The 24460-nt window shown below is 40.7% G+C and overlaps 1 protein-coding gene across 5 annotated transcripts in view; it reads left to right on the forward strand.

The window, feature by feature from the left end:
• LOC102913379 (zinc finger protein OBI1-like) overlaps positions 1–24460 on the forward strand; it is a 35872-nt gene that overhangs the window by 6214 nt on the left and 5198 nt on the right. For 3 of the 5 annotated variants that reach the window (XM_076561095.1, XM_076561100.1, XM_076561096.1), the window contains 2 exons: positions 15176–15302; positions 21276–21368. In XM_076561095.1, the coding sequence (XP_076417210.1) occupies positions 15176–15302; positions 21276–21368 (220 nt within the window). Of the gene's footprint in view, positions 1–9937; positions 13753–15136; positions 15303–21275; positions 21369–24460 lie in introns of those variants that run through there. The other 2 variants (XM_076561097.1, XM_076561099.1) reach the window with 2 other exon arrangements.

Genomic DNA, 24460 nt, shown 5'->3' on the forward strand with positions numbered 1-24460 from the left:
TGGGCATGTGGACATTCATCTGAAGAGGGCCCCAGGTCCCAAGACACCATTCAGACAAGAGCGTAGGTCCCAGAACCATACCACAAATAGACAGGAGCCAGTGGATGAGTGGACAGCTGTGAAATTGGGCTCTAGACAAGTGGTGGCCCAGGGTGGTAAGTGCTAGCTAGTTATGTGGGTTTCAATAGCTTATACATCTACACTTCTGGACTTCCTGGCCCAAATTCACCATGTCCTGCCTTCAGTTGCCCTGATATCCTCCCTATGGCTGCCATATAAGTTATAGTGCAGAAGATGATATTGCATAGCCATTGAAGTTTGTAAGGCTCATAGCATGTGTCTATCACAAACTATACCACAATTCACACATATCCATGTGCTTTAACCCAGTAGCCCCTTTTACCCCCACCCCTTTTCTTTCAGCAAAGCACCTCATTGGACAGCTTAATTATTCCCATTCCTGTAGAATGCAGGGAAGAAGGTCATTCTACAGGCAGATTCACCTTCCTTTTGTGGATTGTAAGTAGCTCCTGCCAGCCACATTTCCATGTAAACAGAACCTGAAGTTGACCCCAGTGTCTTCCTACATCTCTTTCTGAACATCAGGATTCAAGTGTGTACAGAGAATTCCACACTTTGTACTATTGTGTAATTGTCATGACATCACTGAATGATAGGAACTTTTTGTGTTAGCATTATAAGAGCTACCATAATATTGTGTGGGTTGTTGACTAAAATGCTGTTAACGCATGACAATACTCTTGATTGGCAGGGTAAAGTATCATAAAAATATGTTTCAAGCATGATATTGTAGCCCTTATTGCATCCACCAGTACAATAGCTACAAAACCTAACACCTTTCTTTTCTTTTTTGTATCCTTATGAAAGCTAGACCACTGGTGAATTTTAATATGGAGTCATAAGGAATGATTATACAAAAACAAATGTTACAACCTCATCTACATTAATTAAATTCAAGCTAAAAAATTATTTCCAACTGTAGATTCTGTTAAACCATTAGAGATCTGTTTGTGATTATAATGGTTAGTCTTGCTTGCTAACTTGATGGGATGTAGAAGACAAACTTCTGGGTATATGTAGGAGGGTCTTTAACTGAGAGAGATGTTTAACTGAGATTGGAAGATCCACCCTGAAGGTGAGCAGCACTATTTTATAGGCTGAGGTCCCACACTGAATAAAAAAGGGGAAAGTTGGCATACCGGTATCTATATCACTGGGCTTCCTGACTTGGATATATTATGACCAGCCACCTCATACTCCTGCTGCCATGCTTTCCTTGTAATATGGTCTGTACACTCAAATTGTGAGGCAAAGGAAACTTCCTTAAGTTGATTTGCCATGTATTTTATCATAGTAATGAAAAAGGTAACCAATACAGAAAATTGGTAACAGGAGTGGGAATACTGTTTCCAGAAATCTGAGTATATGGCTATTACATCCTCTGAACTACTTGTGATAGAGACATTGAAGAAGGCTTACAGACTAGGAAAGTTTTAGAATCTCGTAAGCAGAGCTTAGTGGAGCATTTGCTGAGAGAAATATGGACTGTGGAGACCTGGCTCATGAGGTTTCAGAAGGGAATAAGGATTTTGCCAGGAACTGGACTGGAGGTCATTCATGTTACATTCTCCCTAAGTATCTAGCCTCATTCTGTCCATGTGATGAGAACTTGCATGAATCTTGATTCACATGTAATGGGCCAGTCTAGTAAGATGGCTCAGCAGGTAAAGATGCATGCTACAAAGTCTGATGGCCTGAATTTGATCCCTGGGACTCACATGGTGGAAGAAGGGACCAGCTCCCAGCACTTCTCTCCTTACATGGTACATTCGCACCCTTCCTCCTTGCATATAACTGCATAAATAAATGTAATTTAAAATTTTTAAATGGTGGATTAATTTGTTTTGTGGGGTAAGTTTCAACACAGTATCATATTCAGGTTGTGCCATGGTTACTGCTCACTGCTGTTATCCAGATATACAGGGAGAATGGTCAACAAGTGGAACAGAGAGGTGTGAAAAACTGTGCAGCAAGGTGCTAACTTAAAACAGACATGTAGATCAATGGGATAGAATAGAGGACCCAGAAATAACTCACATGGCTACAGGCATCTAACCTTTGATAAAGACTTTTTTAAAAATACACTGGAGCAAATACAACCCTCTTTAACAGATGGTACAGGCAAACTACCCACATGTATATAGCAGAATGAAACTAGGTCTATAATATCACCCTGTACCCCCCAAAAAGAACCAGTTAAGAATGAATCCAATACCTTAATGTAAAACATGAAATGAGAAAACACTTGAAGATATAGTTACAGACATTCTGAAAATGTCTCTGGTTGCTCAGAAAATAAAAACTTAAGAATTGTCCAAAGGATTGAATTAGATAAGAACTGCACAACAAAAGAAACAGTTGTGGGGTAAGATACAGCCTACACATGAAATAAGCCTTTTTTAACTCTACATCTGACAGGACTAATGTCTAGAACATATAAGGAACACAGAGCCAGTGAGATGGCCCAACAATAAAGGCACTTGCACAAAAGACTGATGACCTGAGTTTAACCTTCAGAATCCACATAAAGGTAGAAGGAAGAATCAATTCCACAGAGTTGTTCTCTGATCTCCATACATGGACCCTGGCACATGCGTGCATCCCTGCCCTAAACACACACACACACACACACACACACACACACACACACACACATAGCTCAAAGTCCTCCTCCTCTGCTACATAGTAAGTACAAAGCCAACATGCCTGAATGAGACTCAGAAAAACAGCAACTACAACAAAAAGAACAGCCAGATACACAAATGCTAAACAATAAATGGGCAAATGAAATAGACAGTTCTCAGTGTCACAGGTCTTTAATCCCAGCACTTGGGAGGCAGAAGCAGATGGATCACTGTGAGTTTGAGGCCAGCCTGGTCTATATAATGAGTTCTAGGACAGCCAGAGTTATGAAAAGAGACCCTGTTTCAAAAAAAAAAAAAAAAAAAAACTCAAGAGAAGAAATACAAATGATCAGTAAATATTAAAAGAATATCGAACATCCTTAAGCCATTGGGGAAGTGCTATGACATTCCATCTCACCCCAGTTAGACTGCCATTGAGAAAACAGATAAATGTTGATGAAGATGAAAGCTCAGGGCGGGGACATTATATGCTATTTGTGGGAATGCAAATTCGTCCAGCCAGTGGAAATCAGTGTGGAGAGTCTTCAAAATACTTTAAGTAGTCCTGTCACCCAGACATACCACCACTGGATGTATGTCCAAAGATACTTATGTGTCTGTTTAGTGCAGTGTTATTCAACCTAGACAACTTACAGAATTAGCCTAGATTTCAAACAGGTGACTGGATGAAAAAGAATGTGTAGTTTTTCAAATACAAAGGACAAAATTAAGTCATTTCTTTCAGGGAAATGGATAGAACTGTATATCATCATAAGTGAAGTGTTAGACTCAGACAAATACTACATTTTCTCACTATGGATCCTAAATTTAGAATCCTATATGTACATGTATGATGTGAGAGTAGCAGCAAGACTGCAGAAACAAAGCAGAAGAGTGGCGGAGGGAGAAATGAGATGGCAGGGTGCATATGATCAAATTATATGATATGCTTACATTAAGATGTCTGTGAGCCGGGCGGTGGTGGCGCACGCCTTTAATCCCAGCACTCGGGAGGCAGAGCCAGGCGGATCTCTGTGAGTTCCAGGCCAGCCTGGGCTACCAAGTGAGCGCCAGGAAAGGCGCAAAGCTACGCAGAGAAACCCTGTCTCGAAAAACCAAAAAAAAAAAAAAAAAAAAAAAAAAAAAGATGTCTGTGAAACCTATCACCATGCACAATAAATGTACGTCAACATTTTTAATTAAAGTCACTTTAATTTTTTTATTTGCTGACTTAGTGGTTGTTTTAGTCACTGTTTTATTGATGTGAAGAGACACCGTGACCAAGGCAACTCATAAAACCAAGCATTTAATTGGGGCTCACTTCCAGTTTCAGAGGTTTAGTCCATTATCATGGTGGGAAGCATGGCAGCATGCAGGCAGGCATGGTGCTGGAGAATAGCTGAGAGTGCTACCAGACCCACGGGCAGCAGGAAGAGTGAGCCACTGGGCCTGGCTTGGGCTTTTGAAACCTCAGTGTCCACCCCTAGTGACACACTTCCTCCAACAAGGCCACACCTATTCCAACAAGGCCACACCTCCTAATCCTTCTCAAGTAGTGTCACTCCCTGATGATGAAGAATTCAAATATGAGCCTATGGGGGCCATACTTACTCAAACCACCACAGTGGTTGTGCATAAGCACACACAAACATCCCACAGTACACATGTGGAAGTCAGATCACTTTTGGTGGTCAAATCTCACCTTTCACTTTGTGGGTTCTGGGGTTGGAACTACAGTAGTGAGACTTAGTGGCAGGTGCCTTCATTCACTGAATCATCTCCATGGCCCACTGTCATCACTCCAGAGGTGGTGGGACCGGGGAGAATGGAGCCGATGAATGAGGCAGACTAAAGTCTCATGCAATAGCCAACTTTATTTAGAATGTCAGGCAATATATACTTTGAGAATTAAGAAAGGTCATATGCTGGACTAGACCCTGTGCATATGGCAGACAGTTATGTAGCTGGGTCTGTTTGAGGGGCTCCTGGCAGTGTGATCAGGATCTACCCCTGGTGCATGAGCCGGCTTTCTGGATCCCATTATCTATGGCTGGACACCTTGCTCACCCCTGATAAAGCAGGGAGGGGCTTGGCCCTGCCTCAACTGAACATACTAGGCTTAGCTGTCCCCCATGGGAGAACTTACTCTGTTGGAGGAAGGGATAAGGGGTAAGTGGGGAAGGTGAGGGGGGAGCAGGAGGAGGGATGAGAGGGGGACCTGTGGTTGGTATGTAAAATGAATAAATAAACAAAAAATCGGGGGGGGGGAGGTCATATGAGTAAAGAGCACATGATTCAAGCTGTAAGCATTCTGAATAACAATAGTAAGTGGCAATGGGTACTCTGAAGCAAGCCCACTCCAATCTGCTACACCTGGGAAGGCAGGAAAACACATTCCCTGAACAACACCATGTTTTGAAGAAACTTAAGTCACAAGACTCTTGTTCTGTTTTCTTGGAATGTTCTCACAAGCACTCAGAATTCTCTTCACACAGCTCCATTCCTGGACCATGTTCCGACAGCCTACCTTTAAAACTTTTATAAAGTGGACTGGAGAAATAGCTCACTTTAAGAACACTTGATGCTCTTGAAAAGGACCTAGATTTGGTTCCCAGCACCCACATGGTAGCTCATGACCATCTGTAATTCCAGCAACAGGCTTATATGTGGCACACATAAATACAGACAAACACCCATATACGCAATAAATTTTTTTTAATGTTCCTGTTGTTTTGAAATAGGGTCTCTGTGTAATCCTGGAACATTGTATCATGCAGACCAGGTGAGCCTCAACTCAGAGATCTACCTTCATCTAAGTGGTGAGGGGAAACATCTTTTTTAAAAAATTATAAATCAAAGTTACATGTCTGCCCTAAATTTTATTTTACTTACATCAGATATTATACATATATAATTCATGAGCTGATATGACCTTATGTGCAAAGTTAAATGCAAATGTCCAATAGTGGGCTAGTTTCTCCCTCAGAAAGCTCTGTCTTAAAATACCTACAGAAAAGAATTTATTGTTCTGGTTTCATTCACTAGTGGGTTGGTGCCATCCTCTGAGATATGCATGCATGTCCTGTGAACACATGTTTAGGTTACCCCAAACTCCACATTCCGTGTAGTTTTATGTAGCTTTTTCTATATAAAAAGACACTTTAAAATACATGGTAGTAACATCCTGGAGGCAGGTTATCACAAAGCAGAGAATCTCTGTTATGGCCCTCAGATGCTGTGTGATGACATTCTTTGCCTTTGTGTTGGTAGAGCATAAGAGGAAAGAGGGTAAGGGGAGGAGGCTGTAACTATCCCTGATACACATGGACCTCTCAGGAGTGGATTAGTCACAGTGTCAGGGTCTGTAGTGGAGTCCCTTCCAGGCTCCTTTGGCTCCTTTGTAAACCAAAGGTCCTTAGTAAGAGACCATGAAGGCCTGCCTGTATGTAAGACATCTCTGACCATCTGACTTCTCTCATAAAGTAAGCCTAATTGTACTGCAATGTGTTCAAGGCTGCCACGAAACAGCCACTGCTGTAGTTTCTCTAATCTATATTGTAACCAGACCATATTGTAGGAAAATAAATAAAGGTGCCTTCTCTTTAGCTTATCCAGGTCAAGTTGTTTTTGCTGGTTAAGTATGTAGCCAGTTGGGAGATTTCAATGGGATTGATGGAGTATTCTAATAGAGATCTAAGGACAAGGAGGGTAGGTCATTAAAAGTCTAAAACTCCTTATAGGGTGATCTTTATCCATGACTAAGCCTCAAGATGCCAGACCTCTCTGGATCTTAGATGGACATAGTATCTTTTTGCTTAGTTACCTCTTCATTATGTTGTCTCCAAACATGACAGTGACAGTCTGTCCTTAGAAGTGCTATATCCCCTGCAGATGATTGTGAGCCACCATGTGCATGCTGGGAACCAAACACAGGTCCTCTGAAAGAGCAGTCAGTGCTCTCACCTGCTGAGCCATCTCTCCAGCCCCACTGCATTGATGTGAAATTCCAGCAGAGCACTGGGGTTTCCTCCTCAGTGCACCAGTGTCCTCTCAAAGGCTATTTTTGTCTGACAGTGTTTTGATCATAGCAATGACCACTGTGTCCAGGCTGCAGGCATTCCACAATGTGTTCTGGGATGTGTGTACTTCACAATGGAAATTTCTTAGAGCCAGGCTGTGAAGTAGGCACTGGAAAAGTACTTAAATGTTCCTCTGGGAATAAATGGAGATCTGTACCTTCCCATCAATCCCTGTATTCATGCTAGAGATTTGAGGCTATAGAAGTACTGTATGTCACTTAGGACATTTGTTTTCCTGGGATCCAGCATTATTTGCACATGTCCAGATACCTTTACTCCCAGATCTTGAAGTTTTGGCATATATTCCCTCAAATACAATGCATAGCAAATTCCACATTGGAGGAACCAGAGGACCTGGGAGACGTCAATGTGGTGGGCTGTGGGGGGTGGGGGGTGGCTCAGGATATGCAGAGTTCCCAGGTAAGCTGCCAGAGGCCTAGTGATCTTTTCTGGATTAACTCTCTGGGGCAGGTTGTATAAAAGCTTAGCTATCAGCTCATGAATTAGCAGGCTGTGCTGATATATCCCTTCCAGGGATAAACTGGGTCTCCTCTGCCCTGAGCCCAGGGGTTGAAGTCAAGGGGAGTACTTATAAACCCATATGAACCCATGAGTTCATTCTATGGTCTAGGTAGATTCATGCTTGCCTAGATCTGTGCCCTCCCAGTGTGAGATGAATTAATATCCACCCATATAAGACTATAGAGATAGGGTACCATAGGCATGCAAGATTTCCAAATCTTCCACTGGCAATTATTTGTTAGGATCATTTCTCAATGACATGGTATGTTGCCAAAGGTGACATGCCCAGGTGTGCCTCTACTTTCCCTATCCATTTGATAGGGAGTATTTCCACAAATTCTTAGTACACAGAAGTCTGTGAACTCATTTATGCCTTAGAGAGAGACTTGAAACATATCTACATGTTCATTCAGATTGTTTATGGATGGAGTAAGGATGCACAACATTGTACCTTCTGGGCATACACTGTACCATAGTCTTTTACTACAAGCCCCAACATCTGCCTTTTCATTGTTCCTTCTTTTCATGTTTAATTTAATTTTTATAGACTGTCTCTGATTGTGTGTCTGTGGGTGTGTGTGGGTGTGAGAGAGAGAGAAAGAGAGACAGACAGACAGACAGACAGACAGAAGGGAGAGAGAGAGAAAGAGACAGACAGAGACGAGAGAGAGAGAGAGAGAGAGAGAGAGAGAGAGAGAGAGAGAGAGAGAGCTGGGATGTGTGTGGTACATGCACATAAATATTCAAATATGCATACACATGTGGAAGCCAGAAATAGACACTAGGTGTCTTTCTCTATCACTCTCCATTTTGTTTTCCAGAGAGACCGTCTCTCACTGAACTAAAAGCTCACTATTTCACTTAGGCTGGCTGGCCAGCAGGTTCTCAGAATCCATCATGCTTTGTCCCCCATCCCAGTGCTGGGATTGCAGATATATACATCCATGCCAAGCTTTTTATGTAGGCTAGGTGATTCAGGCTCAGGTCCACACAGAAAATGTTTTACCCACTGCACATCTCCCCAACCCCTATTGCTAATTTTTAAAGATTATTTTATGTATATGAATGTCTTGTTAGGGTTTCTATTGCTGCGACAAAACACCATTGTAGATATAACCAACCATCTTATTAAATAAGAAACACAGAACCAATGCAAAGAAGAAAGCCAAGAGATCAGAGCTAAGAGCCTTACCTGTCTGCTGCAGCTAGCCTCTTCAGCCAAGAGACCTACTTCCTGTGTTTTTATCTTTATATAGACTTTCTGTTCTGCCTTCTCATTGGTTGTAAACCCAACCACATGACTGCCTCGTCACTGCCTGTCTGTACAGACCTCCAGGTCTTCTATGGTTGGTATAGAGATTAAAGGCGTGTGTCTCCAATGCTGGCTGTATCCTTGAACACACAGAGATCTACCTAGCTCTGCCTACCAAGTGCTGGGATTAAAGGCATGCACCACCACCGCCCAGCTTTTGCTATGACTCTAATAGCTCTGACCCCCGGGCGACTTTATTTATTAACATACAAATCATATTTTAGTACAAATAAAATATCACTATATTTCCCCTTTTCTATTTTAATAAAAAGGAAAAAGGGAAAAGGTTATAACTAACATAAGAAAAACTATATACAAAAGTACAATAACTATATACAATATATACAAGTAATAAATACCTAAACAATGTCTAGTCCATTTGTATTTGACAAATTCAGAGAAAATAATTCCATTATCTATCCTAATTTGGTAAGTCCAAAATGTATCTAATTCACTTTCTATCCTAATTAATCTTCAACTATAACTAACTAATCTTCAACTCCCTCAGAGATCCAAGAAGGAAAATAATATTACCTAATAAAAAATAAAAACAGGAAGTGCATGCAAGCAGCTTCCAAAAAAATTTCTGAGTTGACAGAAACAGCCAGCTGCCTGGACAGTCACCTGAGGTTTCTCCACAGTGTTGGGACATCATCTTCAGCCTATAGGCTTTGCATATCTGACAGACTCATTTGTGAAGTATGATGTACACAAGGTCAATAGTTTGACCTCACACTGGGTGAGTGCAGTCCATGTACCAGAAACACCTAAATTCCACTAGTGTCCTGTCATGATTCAGGATTTTAAATTCTGGAAATTGTTGATTTTTTTTTAATTCAGCTGTCCATTCTTCTTGGCTGTGTATATGTGGCTTCATGTCAGCATCCCGTTCTTCACATCCCTCTATTTAATGCCAGTCTACTATTGAGAGGCGTGACCTTAGTTACTCTTCAAGAATAACTATTTCAGCTGCTGTTCCATTGCACATCAGAAGCCATCAGCCCATTGCCTATTCAGCTGCCTTCAAAGAAAAGGGCACTCTACCTTTTCCAGGTTCCAAAGGCCACTTCAGGGATGGTGTTATATTGTCCTGGCCTCAGAATATGCCTTTTTTTTTTTTTTTTTTTTTTTTTTTTTTTTTGGTTTTTTCGAGACAGGGTTTCTCGGTGTAGCTTTGCGCCTTTCCTGGGACTCACTTGGTAGCCCAGGCTGGCCTCGAACTCACAAAGATCCGCCTGCCTCTGCCTCCCGAGTGCTGGGATTAAAGGCGTGTGCCACCACCGCCCGGCTCAGAATATGCCTTTTGATAAAGCCATAACCACACTTGTTTTGGCAAGAATCAGTAGTCCTTTGTTTCATGTCCTGTCTGTCCTGTTTGTCAGCAGTTGATTTGAGGATACTTTGTTGTCCAGTGGCTAACTTTTGCCACAATGAGAGTTAACTCCATATGCATTTTCTTCAATGCCCATATTTTCTCTGAAGTAGATTGGTATTGCCAGGAGCCCACATGTCTCATAGTCATAACAAAAAAGAAAAATTTTCTAAGTTATTAAAACATTTTAAATGCCATATTCTGTAGATCTCTGAAGGGTTTGAAGATGACCTATCTAAAATATATCTGCTCAATTTTTAAAACATACCTAATATGACTACAAGTTCTATTATAATATCTAACTACTAACTTTCATTTCTTTATATCCTAATAGTTGGTAATAATAACATTCAAGGGTCAGAAAATTGCATTACATTGTTAAATGAACAGTATAAGTACAATTAGAAATATACATATAGCATTTTCTAACAATATCAATTTCAGTATATATAATTTGTACACAATATAAAACAATCTAATCCAATGTAAAGTATTTAAAACTAGTATTTGTCTTTTTCTTTTCTTTTCTTTTAAAAAAAAAAACAATAACCTTAAATCTAATCTCCTTTGCTTAGCCTTTTTCCTAACCCTTGAAAACAACTTGTGACCAACCCCCCTAAACAATGAAAATTATTCCAGACCCAAGACCCATTAAAAAGACCAAAAAACCACCCGCCCCACACCACCTCTTTGGGAATGTTGGCATAGTAGTCTTAAAATTGCTTCCTGCTGGGTATGGTATCTTTATCCTGAAAGAAAAATTTTAGGTTAATTGTCAAATTCTAGGAAAGGTAATTATATCCTTCGTTATCCAGTCTGTGTATAATGCCAAAGTTCAGGGTTTATCTCAAGTCCTTAATCAAGTAGTCTTTGAGACTGGATCATCTCAGATAGCCCTCTCAAAATTGCTCTGAGCACTTTGTAGTTCAAAGCTGATCTGTAGATGATGTTTGTCAGTTTAATGATATTATTATTGTCCACATGGAATTGTTGTTGTTGTGGGGCCCCATCTTCTTCCTGGAGACTTCAGTTGATGTTAGACCTGGCCATGATTTCCTGCAGAAAACTGGTAAGAGATTCGAACACAAAGACATATATATGCAGCTAATTGAAGCCTTTTTTTCTTTCTAGAATTAGTTAGTACTCAATATGACCATTCATATCTTAACAAAGCTTAAAATGTACATTATTTATTAATCTTATAAATTTTGATATAAAATTCATACTTTAAGAAAAATTTAAAGAATCAGAATAGAATCAAAGAGTTGAGATTAGTAATAGAATAGTCCCTTAATTAATTTGGTTTTTCTCCTGTCCCATAGCAGCAGATGGCTCTTTTCTTCTGGAATGATACAGGGAGTTTGCATTTTCCTTTTAACAACATGCTTGAGTTTAAAGAAGGAGAGAGCCATTCTCCAACTCCAAAGTCAGCTTTAAATTTTAATTGAACTGGGACTACTAGAAGACCAATAGTATTAAATTTCTTTAGAGAAGAGCAGAAACAAACATTTAAGAAGACTTATAAAAATTTTTAGATGATATACCCATATACCATTTCACTCTGTTTCCTGGGATAGATGATTTGTCCCTTTTCTTCAGTTGTCTCATTCATCCTGTGTTCTTCAGATTCCTTAGCCTTCATTCTCCTAAAAGACAAACACAAAAACCTTTCCTCAAGACTAATTTTGGGGATGTTCCTTTTTGGCAAGTTATTATCTGATTAAATGAAAAGGCATGTGTTACTGGTATAAGTTAGTTTAAATTGGATGTTCATGCTGGTTGATGAATTATTACCTCCTCTAATTAAGAGGTCTCTCTTGTTCAAATCGAACCTTTATCAATTTTGATGGTACTCACAGCTTATCTTCTCCTGTAGAAACAAAAGCAAAACCTCGTCCCCAACGTAACACATATTCTGGTTTCCATTCTGAGGTTAGCACATCCTTAAAGTATATAGGCTGATTTAATTCTGTAGTTTTTTCTATTACCCAATGTCTCTCTGCAGCTCTTGTTCCTTTCTCATTGGCATTGAGAAAATTCAAAGTTAATAGAGCATTATGCAGTCTATTTCTGGGGGTTTTTATTACCCCTTTCTGTTTATTTAGCATATCCTTTAGAGTTCTGTTTGATCTTTCTATAACTGCTTGGCCTGTAGGATTATGTGGTATGCCTGTAACATGCTTTATATTGTAATAAGCAAAAAATTGTTTCATTTTAACAGAGACATATAATGGAGCATTGTCAGTTTTGATTTGGGCAGATATACCCATGATGGCCATAACTTCTAGCAAATGCGTGATTACAGAATCAGCTTTTTCAGAACTCAAAGCAGTTGCCCATTTGAAATGGCAACTGAATCCTGAATAAGTATCAATGGTATGGTGTACATATTTCAGTTTTCCAAATTCTGCAAAGTGAAACACGTCCATCTGCCAGATTTCATTCCTCTGAGTACCCTTTGGGTTACATCCTGCTTTTAATGGCATTTGACTGTAGAAGGAACAAGTAGGACATTTCTTTACTATTTCTTTGGCTTGTTGCCAGGTTATGGAAAAATCCTTTGTTAAACCTTTACTATTGACATGATGTTTTTTATGAAATTCCGAGGCCTCCAGCACATTTCCTATCAATAATTTATCAATCTCATCATTGCCTTTTGCTAGAGGGCCTGGCAGACCAGTATGGGATCGGATGTGAGTTATATATAATGGGTGACTCTTTTTCCTGAATGTATCTTGTAATTGAATAAATAGTGAAGTTAATTCTGAAGCATCAGGGATAAATTCTGCAGTCTCAATATGTAATACTAGTCTTTCAGAGTACTGAGAGTCAGTTACTATGTTGAGAGGTTCTGAAAAATCCATTAATACCAGCAGAATAGCATACAATTCTGATTTTTTAACTGAATTATAACGACTTTGAACCACTTTACTTAAATTTTCTGATTTGTAACGTGCCTTTCCTTCTTTATTGGCATCTGTATAAAATGTACGAACTCCAGATATGGGTTTTTCCAGTACAATTCGAGGCAAGATCCAATCAGCTCTCTTTATAAGATCAATTCTATCGCTTTTGGGATATTTGCTGTTAATTTCTCCAAAAAAATTACTGCAAGCTCTTTGCCAAGGTTCACTTTCTGTCCATAATTTTTCAATGTCATCCTTAGTTAAAGGTACAACAATTTCTGCTGGGTCTATTCCTGCTAATTGACAAAGTCTCAATTTTTCTTTCCAAATCAAGTCAGAGATTTTTTTCCACATAAGTTTTTAATTTTTTATTTGGTTTATTGGTGCATTGGCTTTACAGGTAGGGCCCAGTTCACCAGGGCAGGCCTGAGCTGTTTGTAGCACCAGCTTTAAGTGAGTAGCAACAGCTGCGTGTAACCGCTTGGAGCTACGGTCTGTCCGACCTGAGACCAAGCAGACCTGGGCCCAAGCTAGAGAGCCGGGCTGCCCAGGCTGAAAACTGGACCTGCCACCAAGCCAAGCCAAGCGGTTTTTAATGGATTCTTGTCACTTTGGGTGCTAAATGTAGATGTAACCAACCATCTTATTAAATAAGAAACACAGAACCAATGCAAAGAAGAAAGCCAAGAGATCAAAGAGCCTTACCTGTCTGCAGCTAGCCTCTTCAGCCAAGAGACCTACTTCCTGTGTTTTTGTCTTTATACAGACTTTCTGTTCTGCCTTCTCATTGGTTGTAAACCCAACCACATGACTGCCTCGTCACTGCCTGTCTGTACAGACTTCCAGGTCTTCTATGGTTGGTATAGAGATTAAAGGCGTGTGTCTCCAATGCTGGCTGTATCCTTGAACACACAGAGATCTACCTAGCTCTGCCTACCAAGTGCTGGGATTAAAGGCATGCACCACCACCGCCCAGCTTTTGCTATGGCTCTAATAGCTCTGACCCCCGGGCGACTTTATTTATTAACATACAAATCATATTTTAGTACAAATAAAATATCACTATACACCATGACCAAAGAAACTTGGGGAGGAAAGTGTTTATTTGTTAACACTCCATATCACTGTCCATCATTGAAGGAATTCAGGACAGGAACTAAAGCAGGGCTGGGATCTGGAGGCAGGAGCTGATGCAGAGGCCATGGAGGGGTGCTGCTTACTGGCTTTCTCCTCATAGCTTGCTCTACCTGCTTTCTTATAGAACCCAGGACCACCACCAGCCAGGGATGGCATCACTTACAATGGTCTCGGTCCTCCCCCATTGATCTCTAATTAAGAAAATGCCTTATAGGTCTGCCCACAACCCAATTTTTCTTCTTGCTTGCTTGATTTTTTTTTTGTTGTTGTTGTTATTTGAGACAGTTGAGATAGGTTTTCTCTGTGTAGCCCTGGCTGACCTGGAACTCACTCCATAGACCAGGCTAGCCTTGAACTCACAGAGTCTGTCTCTGCTGGGATTAAATGTGTTCACCACCATCCAATTTTTTTTGTTTTGTTTTGTTTGGGTGTTTTTGGTTTTTTAAGATAGGGTTTCTCTGTGTAACCTTGGCTGTCCTGGAAGACCAGGCTGGCCTTGAACTCACAGAAATCCATTTTCCTGAGGTTCCCTACTCTCAGGTGACACTTTTGGTGTCAAGTTCACATAAAACTATCCAGCACAGTTAGTGTTTTACCTACGTGCATTTATGTGCCCCATGTACATGCCTGGTGCCCACAGAGGTCAGAAGAGGGTGTCAGCTCCCCCAGAACTGGACTTACAGACAGTCATGAGCTGCCATGTGGGTGCTGTGAATTGAGCCTGGGTCCTCTGGAAGAGCAGCCAGTGCTCTCAACAGCTCAGCCATCCCTCTAGTGCCTCCATTACTTTAATTCTATTAAAAAAGCAATAAAACTTTTCATCCACGGATTTTGCTTGTATTGTGATTCCTAGGAAACTAATTTTTTTAATCCATGAATTGACCCGAGGTAGGATGTTTGTATTCAGTTTTCTTTATCATATGAAACAGAATATAAATCAAGCTGTACCTTCTATTAAACACTAACAAGACAGTAGTGTGGTGTAGGGTGTGGGTGGGTGTGTGTGTGTGTGTGAGAGAGAGAGAGAGAGAGACAGAGACAGAGACAGAGAGAGAGACAGAGAGAGAGAGAGAAATACACGAGCTCTGATTTTGTGTTCTCAGGGCTAAGGACTTGGGTTGACCAGAAGTGTGTCATTGCAGCGGTTGGTGTCATTTGAGGACGTGGCTGTGGACTTCACCTGGCAGGAGTGGCAGGAGCTGGATGCTGCTCAGAGGACCCTCTACAGAGATGTGATGCTGGAGAACTACAGGAGCCTGGTGTGGTTGGGTGAGTCTCACTCCTCTGCAACTCTCAGCAGTAATTGCTTTCTTCTTTGTTGATAAGTTAATAATATCTGTTCATACTCTCCGGTAGTATACATTTTCAACTGCCACGCAGTACTCAGACTATACAGCATTAGAAATTATTCCTCCCTTCACCGTAACCCAGGATGCACTAACCATCCCCCTCCCCTCTTCCTTCCCCACATGCTGTAACCACTGCTCTGTTCTTTACTTCTTTGAGTTCAACTTAAGTGTTCAATGAGAACATGCAGCCTGTCCTTTTGGTTTTCTTTTTCTTTCCTTATTTCTTTCTTAACTTTTGGTTTTGTTTTTTGCTTTTTATCCAGTATATTTCACTTATGTATTGTGGTTTTCCTGGAGAGGCATAAAAGAAACTCTGCCCACCCCAAATAAGAGGAAGCTGACCGAAGTATCTGTCGAGTTCCCTTTGCCGAAACTCCAAAGTCAGTTTATTAAGTGCATGTACAGTTGGGCAGGAGGGAGCCATTATTGGAATTTCATGTGAGGTGTTAATGGCTGTCTTAAGAGGGGATGTTAACATCCCATTACTATTATCAGACCAGTGGTTCTCAACCTTCCTAATGCTGCAACCCTTTAATACAGTTCCTCATGTTGTAATGACCCCCAACCATAAAATTATTTTCATTGCTACTTCATTAAATGTAAGTTTGCTACTGTTATGAATTGTAATGTAAATATCTGATATACAGGGTGGCTTTAGGCAGTTCATTCAACCCCCAAAGGGTAACAACCCACAGGTTGAGAACCTCTGTCATAGACCTAGATGTCTGCTATATAGTTCACTCCATTCTGTTGCTATGAGTAGGCTAGTGTCTTCTGCAGGCCACAGCTGCTCTACTTCAAGATGGTGGTGACTGTTCACAGAGGAACTAGATGTACTATAGCTGTACCACACTCCTTTTCTGTCATGTCACTAGGACAGAATTTTCATTTATTTTATTAGAAAATGTTCCATTTCTAAGTATACTTTTTATTTTATTTTACTACTATTCCTGTGTTAATAAACACCTACATCGATCACATCTTTTTGCTTTGTGAACAGTGCTGTAATGAACACAAGACCAAAGGTTTTAAACCAGGAATGAACCACCGTTCATTACCCTCCTACAATCCTAGCACTCAGGAGGTGGAGGCAGAGGACCAGAAGTTCAAGTTTATTCTTTATCTATATAGTGTGTTCAAGGCCAAACTAGGCTGCATTAGACTACTTCAAAATGAAAAACAGGGCTGGAGAGATGGATCATGGGTTGAGAGTACTTGCTACTCTTCCAGAGAACCTGAGTTAGTTCCTAGCACCTACATCTGGTGGCTCACAGCCAGCTGTAACTCCAGCTTCCAGGAACTCACACCCCTTTCCGTCCTCCAGAGGCAGCTATACTCACATGCACATGTCCTCACACAGAACAGACACACACAAGTACGTACAATTTTTAAAATAAATCATTTTAAGAAGTAAAATATGAAATCAATAACAACAAATGCAGGTTTCAGCACTCCAGTAACACATCCATTGAAGACATGTGCAAACAATCCATGTGCCAGTGTGTTTCTAGACTCTGAGGACCTTCTGTACCGGTTTCATGGTAACTGGACTCATTTACCTGCCCATCATCAGTGTGTAGGACCTTCCGGCACTTGTGATTTTGTTCCTTGGATAGCATTCTAGCTTCAGTGTGCTGATATCCTGTGTGGTTGTCCCAGGCATTCTCTGATGGTGTTGAGAATTCCTCAAGCTATTTGTATGTCCTGATGAAGTAGCATTCATTCACATCATTGTCCCATAGGCATCTTGTTGGGGGTGGGGAGGGTGTTCGATCACACTGTGAGCCCCGAGTTTGCATTTATGCTAGTTAAATAAAATTAACCTTGGGTCAGGAGCTCCATTAACAACTAATTGACAGAAAGTAATCATAGAACCTCAGTGGGCATCCAGGAGAGATAGAGAGAGAAGGGAAGTAATAGGGTGGGGTTTGGAGTGGCACAGTTTTTTCTAGTTTGGTGAAGCCAAAACACAGGTCTTTCAGAGAGGCCAGCAAGGAGGGAAGGTTAGCTAATTGTGACCCAGCCTCTCTGAGCTAGCAGGTTTTCACCCAGGCCTTTGAATCTTGAGTCTTATTTATAAGTAGAACGATAGAGATTTTGTTGCAGCTACCTTTAGAGGCAGCGACAGAGCCCATTGCCTGCAGGAACAGAATTCCCACCTGGCTGCTGTTAGAGAAGCAGGCTGGTAACTGTGGAGTTGTAATTGTGGGCAAAAATAGCAGTGGATTTAGGCACAGCCACTATGCTGAAGTTAAAACAATAGCACCTGAAGTATTCATATGTTCTAAAAGCTAATGTCTGGACAGGTTGTTGGCCTATATTTTCTTATTCTATATGTTAGCTCTGATTGCTTGCTTTTCTGAACCGACAATTTTGAATTTTTTTATAATAGTTACTGATTTTTGCTTTTATTGATTTGTTTTTTGGCATTATGTCAAAAAGACTTTTTGCCTAGGTCATTGTACTGAAGAATTGCACATATATAGTATGAGTTCATAGCTTCAGGTCTTACATCCCCTTCTTTGATTGTTTTCAAGTGATTTCCATCTGTGGTGAGAAATAAGAATTTGCTTCCTTTTCTCAGTGTGATTTATTACTGAGTATTCCTGGGTGCGAGTGCATGAAAGCTGTGTTGAAAATCAGTTGGCTGAATGTGTTAGTCAGAATTCTGTCACTCGGAAAAACAAAAAAGATGCTTGACACAAGCATCTTGAAAGATTTCTTTTGGATTGCGTTTTTCAGAGGTTTCAGTCGATGATCAGTTGGCCCTGTCACCCTTGTTCTGTGGTGACATCATGGCAGAGCACACATGTTAGAACAAAGCTGATCACCTCATTGCAGCCAGGAGGCAAAGGAGGAGAAACTGCTGCCCAATATCCCCTTCACATTTGTCCTTATGACCCCATTTCTATTAGGTCTCATCTCCCAGCAGCTGATGATGTCCCATGATCTTTAACATGTTTTGGATCCAAAGTGTAACATTCAAAGTATAACACTGCATATATACAGAGCTGTATCTGGGTTCTCCGCTCTGTTCCACTGGTGTAGGTCTCTCTTTATGCTGAGTCCACACCATTTGAGTTACTGTATCTTTGGGGTGTGTTTTGAAAACATGTATTATAATGACTCTAGGGTTGTTCTTTTTGTTTAAAGTTGCTTTCACAGTTTTACATCTTAAGATGTTTAGGACAGCATTTTTCCAGTTTTGTGGAGAATATGATTGGTACTGAAATGGGAATTTCATTAAATCTGTAAACCATGTTGGTTAGTTGGAAATGTTAGCAATTTACTTTTAAACCGTGAACATAGGGTATTTTTTGTGTCTGTGTGTGTCTGTGTGTGTCATTTTGTCAGTGTGTCCTCTTGAACATTTCTTCTCTGTTTTAGAGTTCCAATGTATATCCTGGTTATTGAATTTTTAAATTATTGTAATTTTTAAAAATAATTTATAATGGCTGGAGAGATGGCTCAGTAGTTAAGAGCACCTGCTGGTCTTCCAGAGGTCAATTTCCAGCACCCACATCAGGTGGTTCACAACTGCCTGTAACTCCCCTGAAGGCAGGGATCCAACTCCTCCTCTGGCCTCCACCATCACCCACATACACAACATACACAAACATAAATAATAAAATAAACATAAATAATAAAAATATTTTATAGCTATTGGAGATTGAATTGAATTCTGAATTTACTTCTCAGCAATTCTGTTATTAATAAGCATGTAACTTCAGATTTGGGTGTTTTTACTTTGTGTTCCATACTCCCAGGAAACTGATTCAACTAATCCAACTATTGTTATTTTTATTTATGTATTGTGTTTGTTTGTTTGTCTTCTATATAAAAATCATGTATCCTACAAAACAGGACATTTTTGATATTGCCCTTTCATGTTTTAATTCCTTTTATTTCTTTCCCTTACTCTACTGTTGTGTCTACATTGCTGTACTTATATTGAAGAAAAGGGTTGAAATAGTGCATCCTGGGGCTGGAGAGATGGCTCAACAGTTAAGAACACTGGGTGTTCTTCCAGAGGTCCTGAGTTCGATTCCCAGCAACTACATGGTGACTCATAACAATCTGTAATGAGATCTGGCGCCCTCTTCTGGCCTGCAAGCATACATGCAGGCAGAACACTGTATACATAATCAATCAATCAATCTTTAAAAAAAAATAGTACATCCTTATCTTGTTTGAGAGCTTAGAGGAAATAATTTCTGTTTTTTGTCATTCATTAACCTGTGGACTATGGGTCTGTTGTATATAACTCCCATAGTATTGCAGTATAGTCCTTCTGTCTCTAATTATGGAATTTCATGAAGCTAGGATGTTAAATTTTCTCGAGTCCTTTTTATGCATGGATGATGATGTTCATGTGGTTTTATATTCTTCATTCTGTTGGTAAGGTGGTTTACGCTTGTGAGTTTTCATAACATGAAAGTTGTACCCTGGAACAAATTACAGAGAATCACGGTTTAGTGTTTGGAAGAAATGGCTAAGTGGTTAAAAAGCACTTGTTGCTCTTGCAAAGTACCAAGGTTCAATTTCCAGCACATACACAGTGGCTCACAGCCATCCATAACTCCAGTTCCAAGGCATTTAATGTCCTCTTCTCACATCCAAGGGCATCAGACATGCACATGATACACAGATATACATGCAGGCAAACAAGATAAATAAATGCAAAAAATTAGAATCACTGTTTATTATCTTTTTATATTCCGTTTGGTCTGTAGTTGGTTTGCTGTGTCCATGCCAGCTTTAAAATCACTTCAGTGCTGGTCTGTAAGGTTACAGCTACAGTGGTTGAGACTTGTCTTAGTTGTTTTTCTATTGCTATGAGGAGACTCCATGATCAAGGCAACTCATAAAAACAAAGCCTTAATTTGTGGTAAGTCTGATTATAATGGCAGGGAGCAGGCCTGAGAGCTTGCATCTTATGAGAGAGAGAGGGCAGGAAGGGAGGGACGGAGGGAGGGAGACTGGGTCTTGTGTAGGCTTTAGAAACCTCAAAGCCCACCCCTAGTGACACACCTCCTCCAACAAGGCCACACCTCCTAATCCTTCCCAAACAGTTCCACCAACTGGGAACCAAGTATTCAAATATATGAGCCTATGGGGGCCATTTTCATTCAAACCACCATATTCCTCTAATGGCCTTTGTTTTATAAGTAACTATAGACTTTTCTCCAGTAGATTTTAGAATATTCTTTGCCATGGAGTTTTGTCAGTTTGACTCTAGTATGACTCAAAATTATTCTTGGTCCAGTCTGGTAGGGGTTCTTAAGCATCTTATATCTGGACATAAACATCCTCTCATGACATAAAATCTTTACGTTCGATCTGTATGTTGATGTCCCTTTTCCTTTTGGAACACCATGATGAAATGCTTGCTTTCTCCACAGCAGTGCGTGTCCATCCACAGCTTTGTCATTCTTTGTATTTCTTTCAGTTTTGAAAACCTGCCTGGGTTATTTTTAAATTCCCTGTAATTTGTTCTCCTGCCTGGTGAGATCTGTGATTTCATCCATCAGCTTTCTTTTATTATTTCATGAATTGAGGCCTTTACTTCCAAAACTTCTGGCTGGTTCTTTTGTGATCACTCTCTACTTTCTCCGTTTCTCTAAAAGATCATGAGTTATAGTTCCAATGTCTCTGTTTTCCTTCACTTCTTCTGTTTCCTCTGTGCTTTCTTGCATCATCACATTGGGTTATGTGTCATACAACTGAATTCCCCATTAGGATGATGCTATTCCAGTGAGTAAAGACGACGGTGCAAACCCTCTCTACCACAAGTTCCAGTTCAGCCACTGTGACAAAGATCCTGAAATGAGACCGTTGTCTTTTCTCCATAAACCTGACTTGGCACAAATCTTTTATTATTTCCCATTTACAGGGCACTGTTTAGCCAAACCTGAGTTGATCTCCAAGTTGGAACAAGGATTGGTGCCATGGAGTGGTGCAGAAGCCACAGAGCAGTGCCTGCCAGGTGAGTCAATGCTATTGGGATAAGAGTCAGCAAAAAATGAGCAACTCGGCTATTGGTCGCATTGAGATGTTTTCACCAACTTTTATCAAAGCCAGCCAATTCTTATCAAAGCCAGACCTGAAGGGAGTGGACTCTTGAACATGACACTTACTTTATATACTTTCCAAATCAAGGACTCCATGTCAAACCATTTTCCCTGGTTTTGTTTGGTTTGGTTTTGTTTGGTTTGGTTTGGTTTGCCCAAATTCACTACCACTATGTGAAACTTCTCATCCTTTTTTTTTGGGGGGGGGGTTAAATACTTTCCCTATTTTTCTACTTTTTTTTTTCAGTGCTAAGGATCAAGCCCAGGGATTTGTGTGTTCTAGGAAAACACTGTAACAACTGAGCTCTATGCCCACCCCCACCCCTCCCTTGTCCTTTCCTCCTTTCCATAGATTGATTTCTGTTAGGCATTTGTTGACATGTTGGGTTTTTTTCAGTTCTTGAGCTTTGATTAGCTTAAGGGTTGTTGTCTTTGTAATTGTTTAGGTAACAATAGTCATCATACAAATGTATCCTGAGAAGGAAAAGTGAAACAAAGATAGAGAGAAGAGTCACAAAGGTTGTTGAGCCAGAGGAAAGGAAAAAGCATGGGGTTCTATTTTAGGAAAAGCATCAAGTGAACTAACATCTAGTGAATTACTTACTTACAAAAGAAACACTGGATTATGATTGTGTATGTTAATTTATTGTCATCAGCAGAGACCAGTGTCATCTGGGAAAAGAGAAAATGCTTCCATCAGATTGGCCCCTAGGCAATCCTGTGGGCCATTTTCTTCATTGGTGATTGATGGAAGGAGAGCTCAGCCTACTGTGTGGGGTGCCACCCCCCGGGGCAGCTAGTTCTGCATGCTATGATAAAGCAGGTTGAGCAAGCCATGGAGAGCAAGCCAGTAAGCAGTGTTCCTCCATGGTCTGTGCTTCAGTTCCTGCCTCTAGGTTCCTGCCTTGATTTCCTACCCTGATTTCCATTATTGATGGAGTGTGAGCAATATGTTTAAGACAAATAAACCCTTTCCTCCCCGAGTTGCTTTTGTTGATGATGTTTCATCCCAGCAACCAAAACCAGCATCTTGGTTAGTCTAGATAAACAAATATAAAAGTTGCCTACAGAAAGTTTTAAGGTTACAGATCAGTGAGGGAGGGCCCAGCCCACTGTGGATAGTGCCATCCCTGGGCTGTTGGTCCTAGGTTCTATAAGAAAGCAACCAAAGCAAGCTGTGAGGAGCAAGCCAGTAAGCAGCACCCCTTCATGGCCTCTGCATCAGCTCCGGCCTCCAGGTTCCTGTCCTGACTTCCTTCAGTGACGAACAATGTTGTGGAAGTATAAGTCAAGTAAACACTTTCTTCTCCAACTTGCTTTTGGGTCATGGTGTTTTGCTGCAGCAATAGAAACCCTAAGACAGAGCCCTGGTCACTTCTGGGTTTCTGCAGAGAATAGCAGGACTCAGCCTGCAGTCAGCAGATTGCTTCCGAAGTCTAAAACCTCAATCAGACTCAAGTAGACATCACCTTCCCTCCATGCACAAACTAGTCTCTGGAGCAAGCAGGATCCAGCCTGGCACACACACCACCAAGTTCACTGAGGTCAACAGTGGCTCTTTCTGCAAACACGAATGATTCTAAATGAAAGACAGCCTGTCACAACATAGCCTTGATGGGCCTAACTCTCTGCCAGCACCCAGGACAGATTGATAATGTGATAAAGACTCCAGGCACAACCTCAGTCTCCACCCCTCACTGCTGGAGGCAATGTTAGAACAGATTAAAAGCTTCACCAGTTCCTTTTCTGGCTTGTTTTCTTTTTGATGGGTTATTAATATTACTGTTCACTTTCATTTTTTAAGTTTTATTTTATTTTAGTCCTCCTTGTACCTGTCTCTACTTTTATGTGTGTGTGTGTTTTTCTTACTTTGTAACCAAATGCTTTTTGCATTATGTGCTCTCTTCTTCCACACACTTTTTTGGGGGGCCTGAATATTGTTTTATTTTTGAGACAGAATCTCTTTATTATGTAGCTGCAACTGTTCTGGACTCGCTATATTGACCTCACAGAGATCTGCCTGTCTCTATCTCCTGAGTGCTGACATTAAAGGTGTGCACCACCATGCCTGGTCTTTTTCTGTCTTTTATTTAACCCCAGTTCTCTCTTTTATTCCTTTCTTTCCCTCCTTCTTTTAGCTCATTCTTTTATTATTCATTTGATTTTTGTTTTTAACCTCACAGTCTATTCACCACTGTTTATTGCCTCTCCCTACCATGGGCATTGGCGAGGCTGGCAATTGTCCTTATTTTTCATGTCTGTATCTGTTGGTTTGGATGGTGCTGTTCAGTTTGTGTGTGATCTCCCTAATGTGCTCTTGAATTGGATTTGCAAGAATCTCACTGTGGAGGTTTGCGTTGGCAATCATCAGGAAGATTGTCCTGTCATTTTCTTGTATCCTTCGCAAGTTTGGGTATCAGGTCGGTGTCTTAGGATGAGTTGGGTGTGATGTTTCTCTTCTTTACAGAACAGTGCAAGGAGAGTATTCTTGCCAGCTCTTCTTTGGAGGTTTGGGAGAATTTGGCAGGGAATCCACCTGATTCCTAACTTCTCTTGATTGTATTTTCACTACTGTTTTGATCTTTAAAAAAAAAAAGACATACTAACATTTATAGGCTTTTGACCAGGTTTATAGTACCAGGCATGAAATACTTCCTGTGATGCAAGCCCCCTATCTAGGCAAAAAAAAAAAATGGTTGGTTGTCCCCTTACCCATCACTACCACTGTCACACCTATGGGCACATCTTACCGGGCAGGTCAGTAGCAGTCATGCAGGGTCTAGCACAGAATAAGACCTCGGATGCCTTTGCACCCCCAGCAGCCTGAAGGGCAATTTCTGGCACTGTATAAGCTCCACAGCAGAGACCAAGCTTCCTACTCAGCTGAGGTTAACTTCAATATGTCTGTATCCACAGTGAGTGGTGTCTTCAGTAACCATCTAGTTAATAGTGGGCAGCCAAGAAAAAAGCCTGTGTTGTTTTGGGTACCTCTGGGGTCTCGGTGACC

Source organism: Peromyscus maniculatus, chromosome 23 (genome assembly GCF_049852395.1).
Source record: "Peromyscus maniculatus bairdii isolate BWxNUB_F1_BW_parent chromosome 23, HU_Pman_BW_mat_3.1, whole genome shotgun sequence".
Taxonomy (NCBI): Eukaryota; Metazoa; Chordata; class Mammalia; order Rodentia; family Cricetidae; genus Peromyscus; species Peromyscus maniculatus.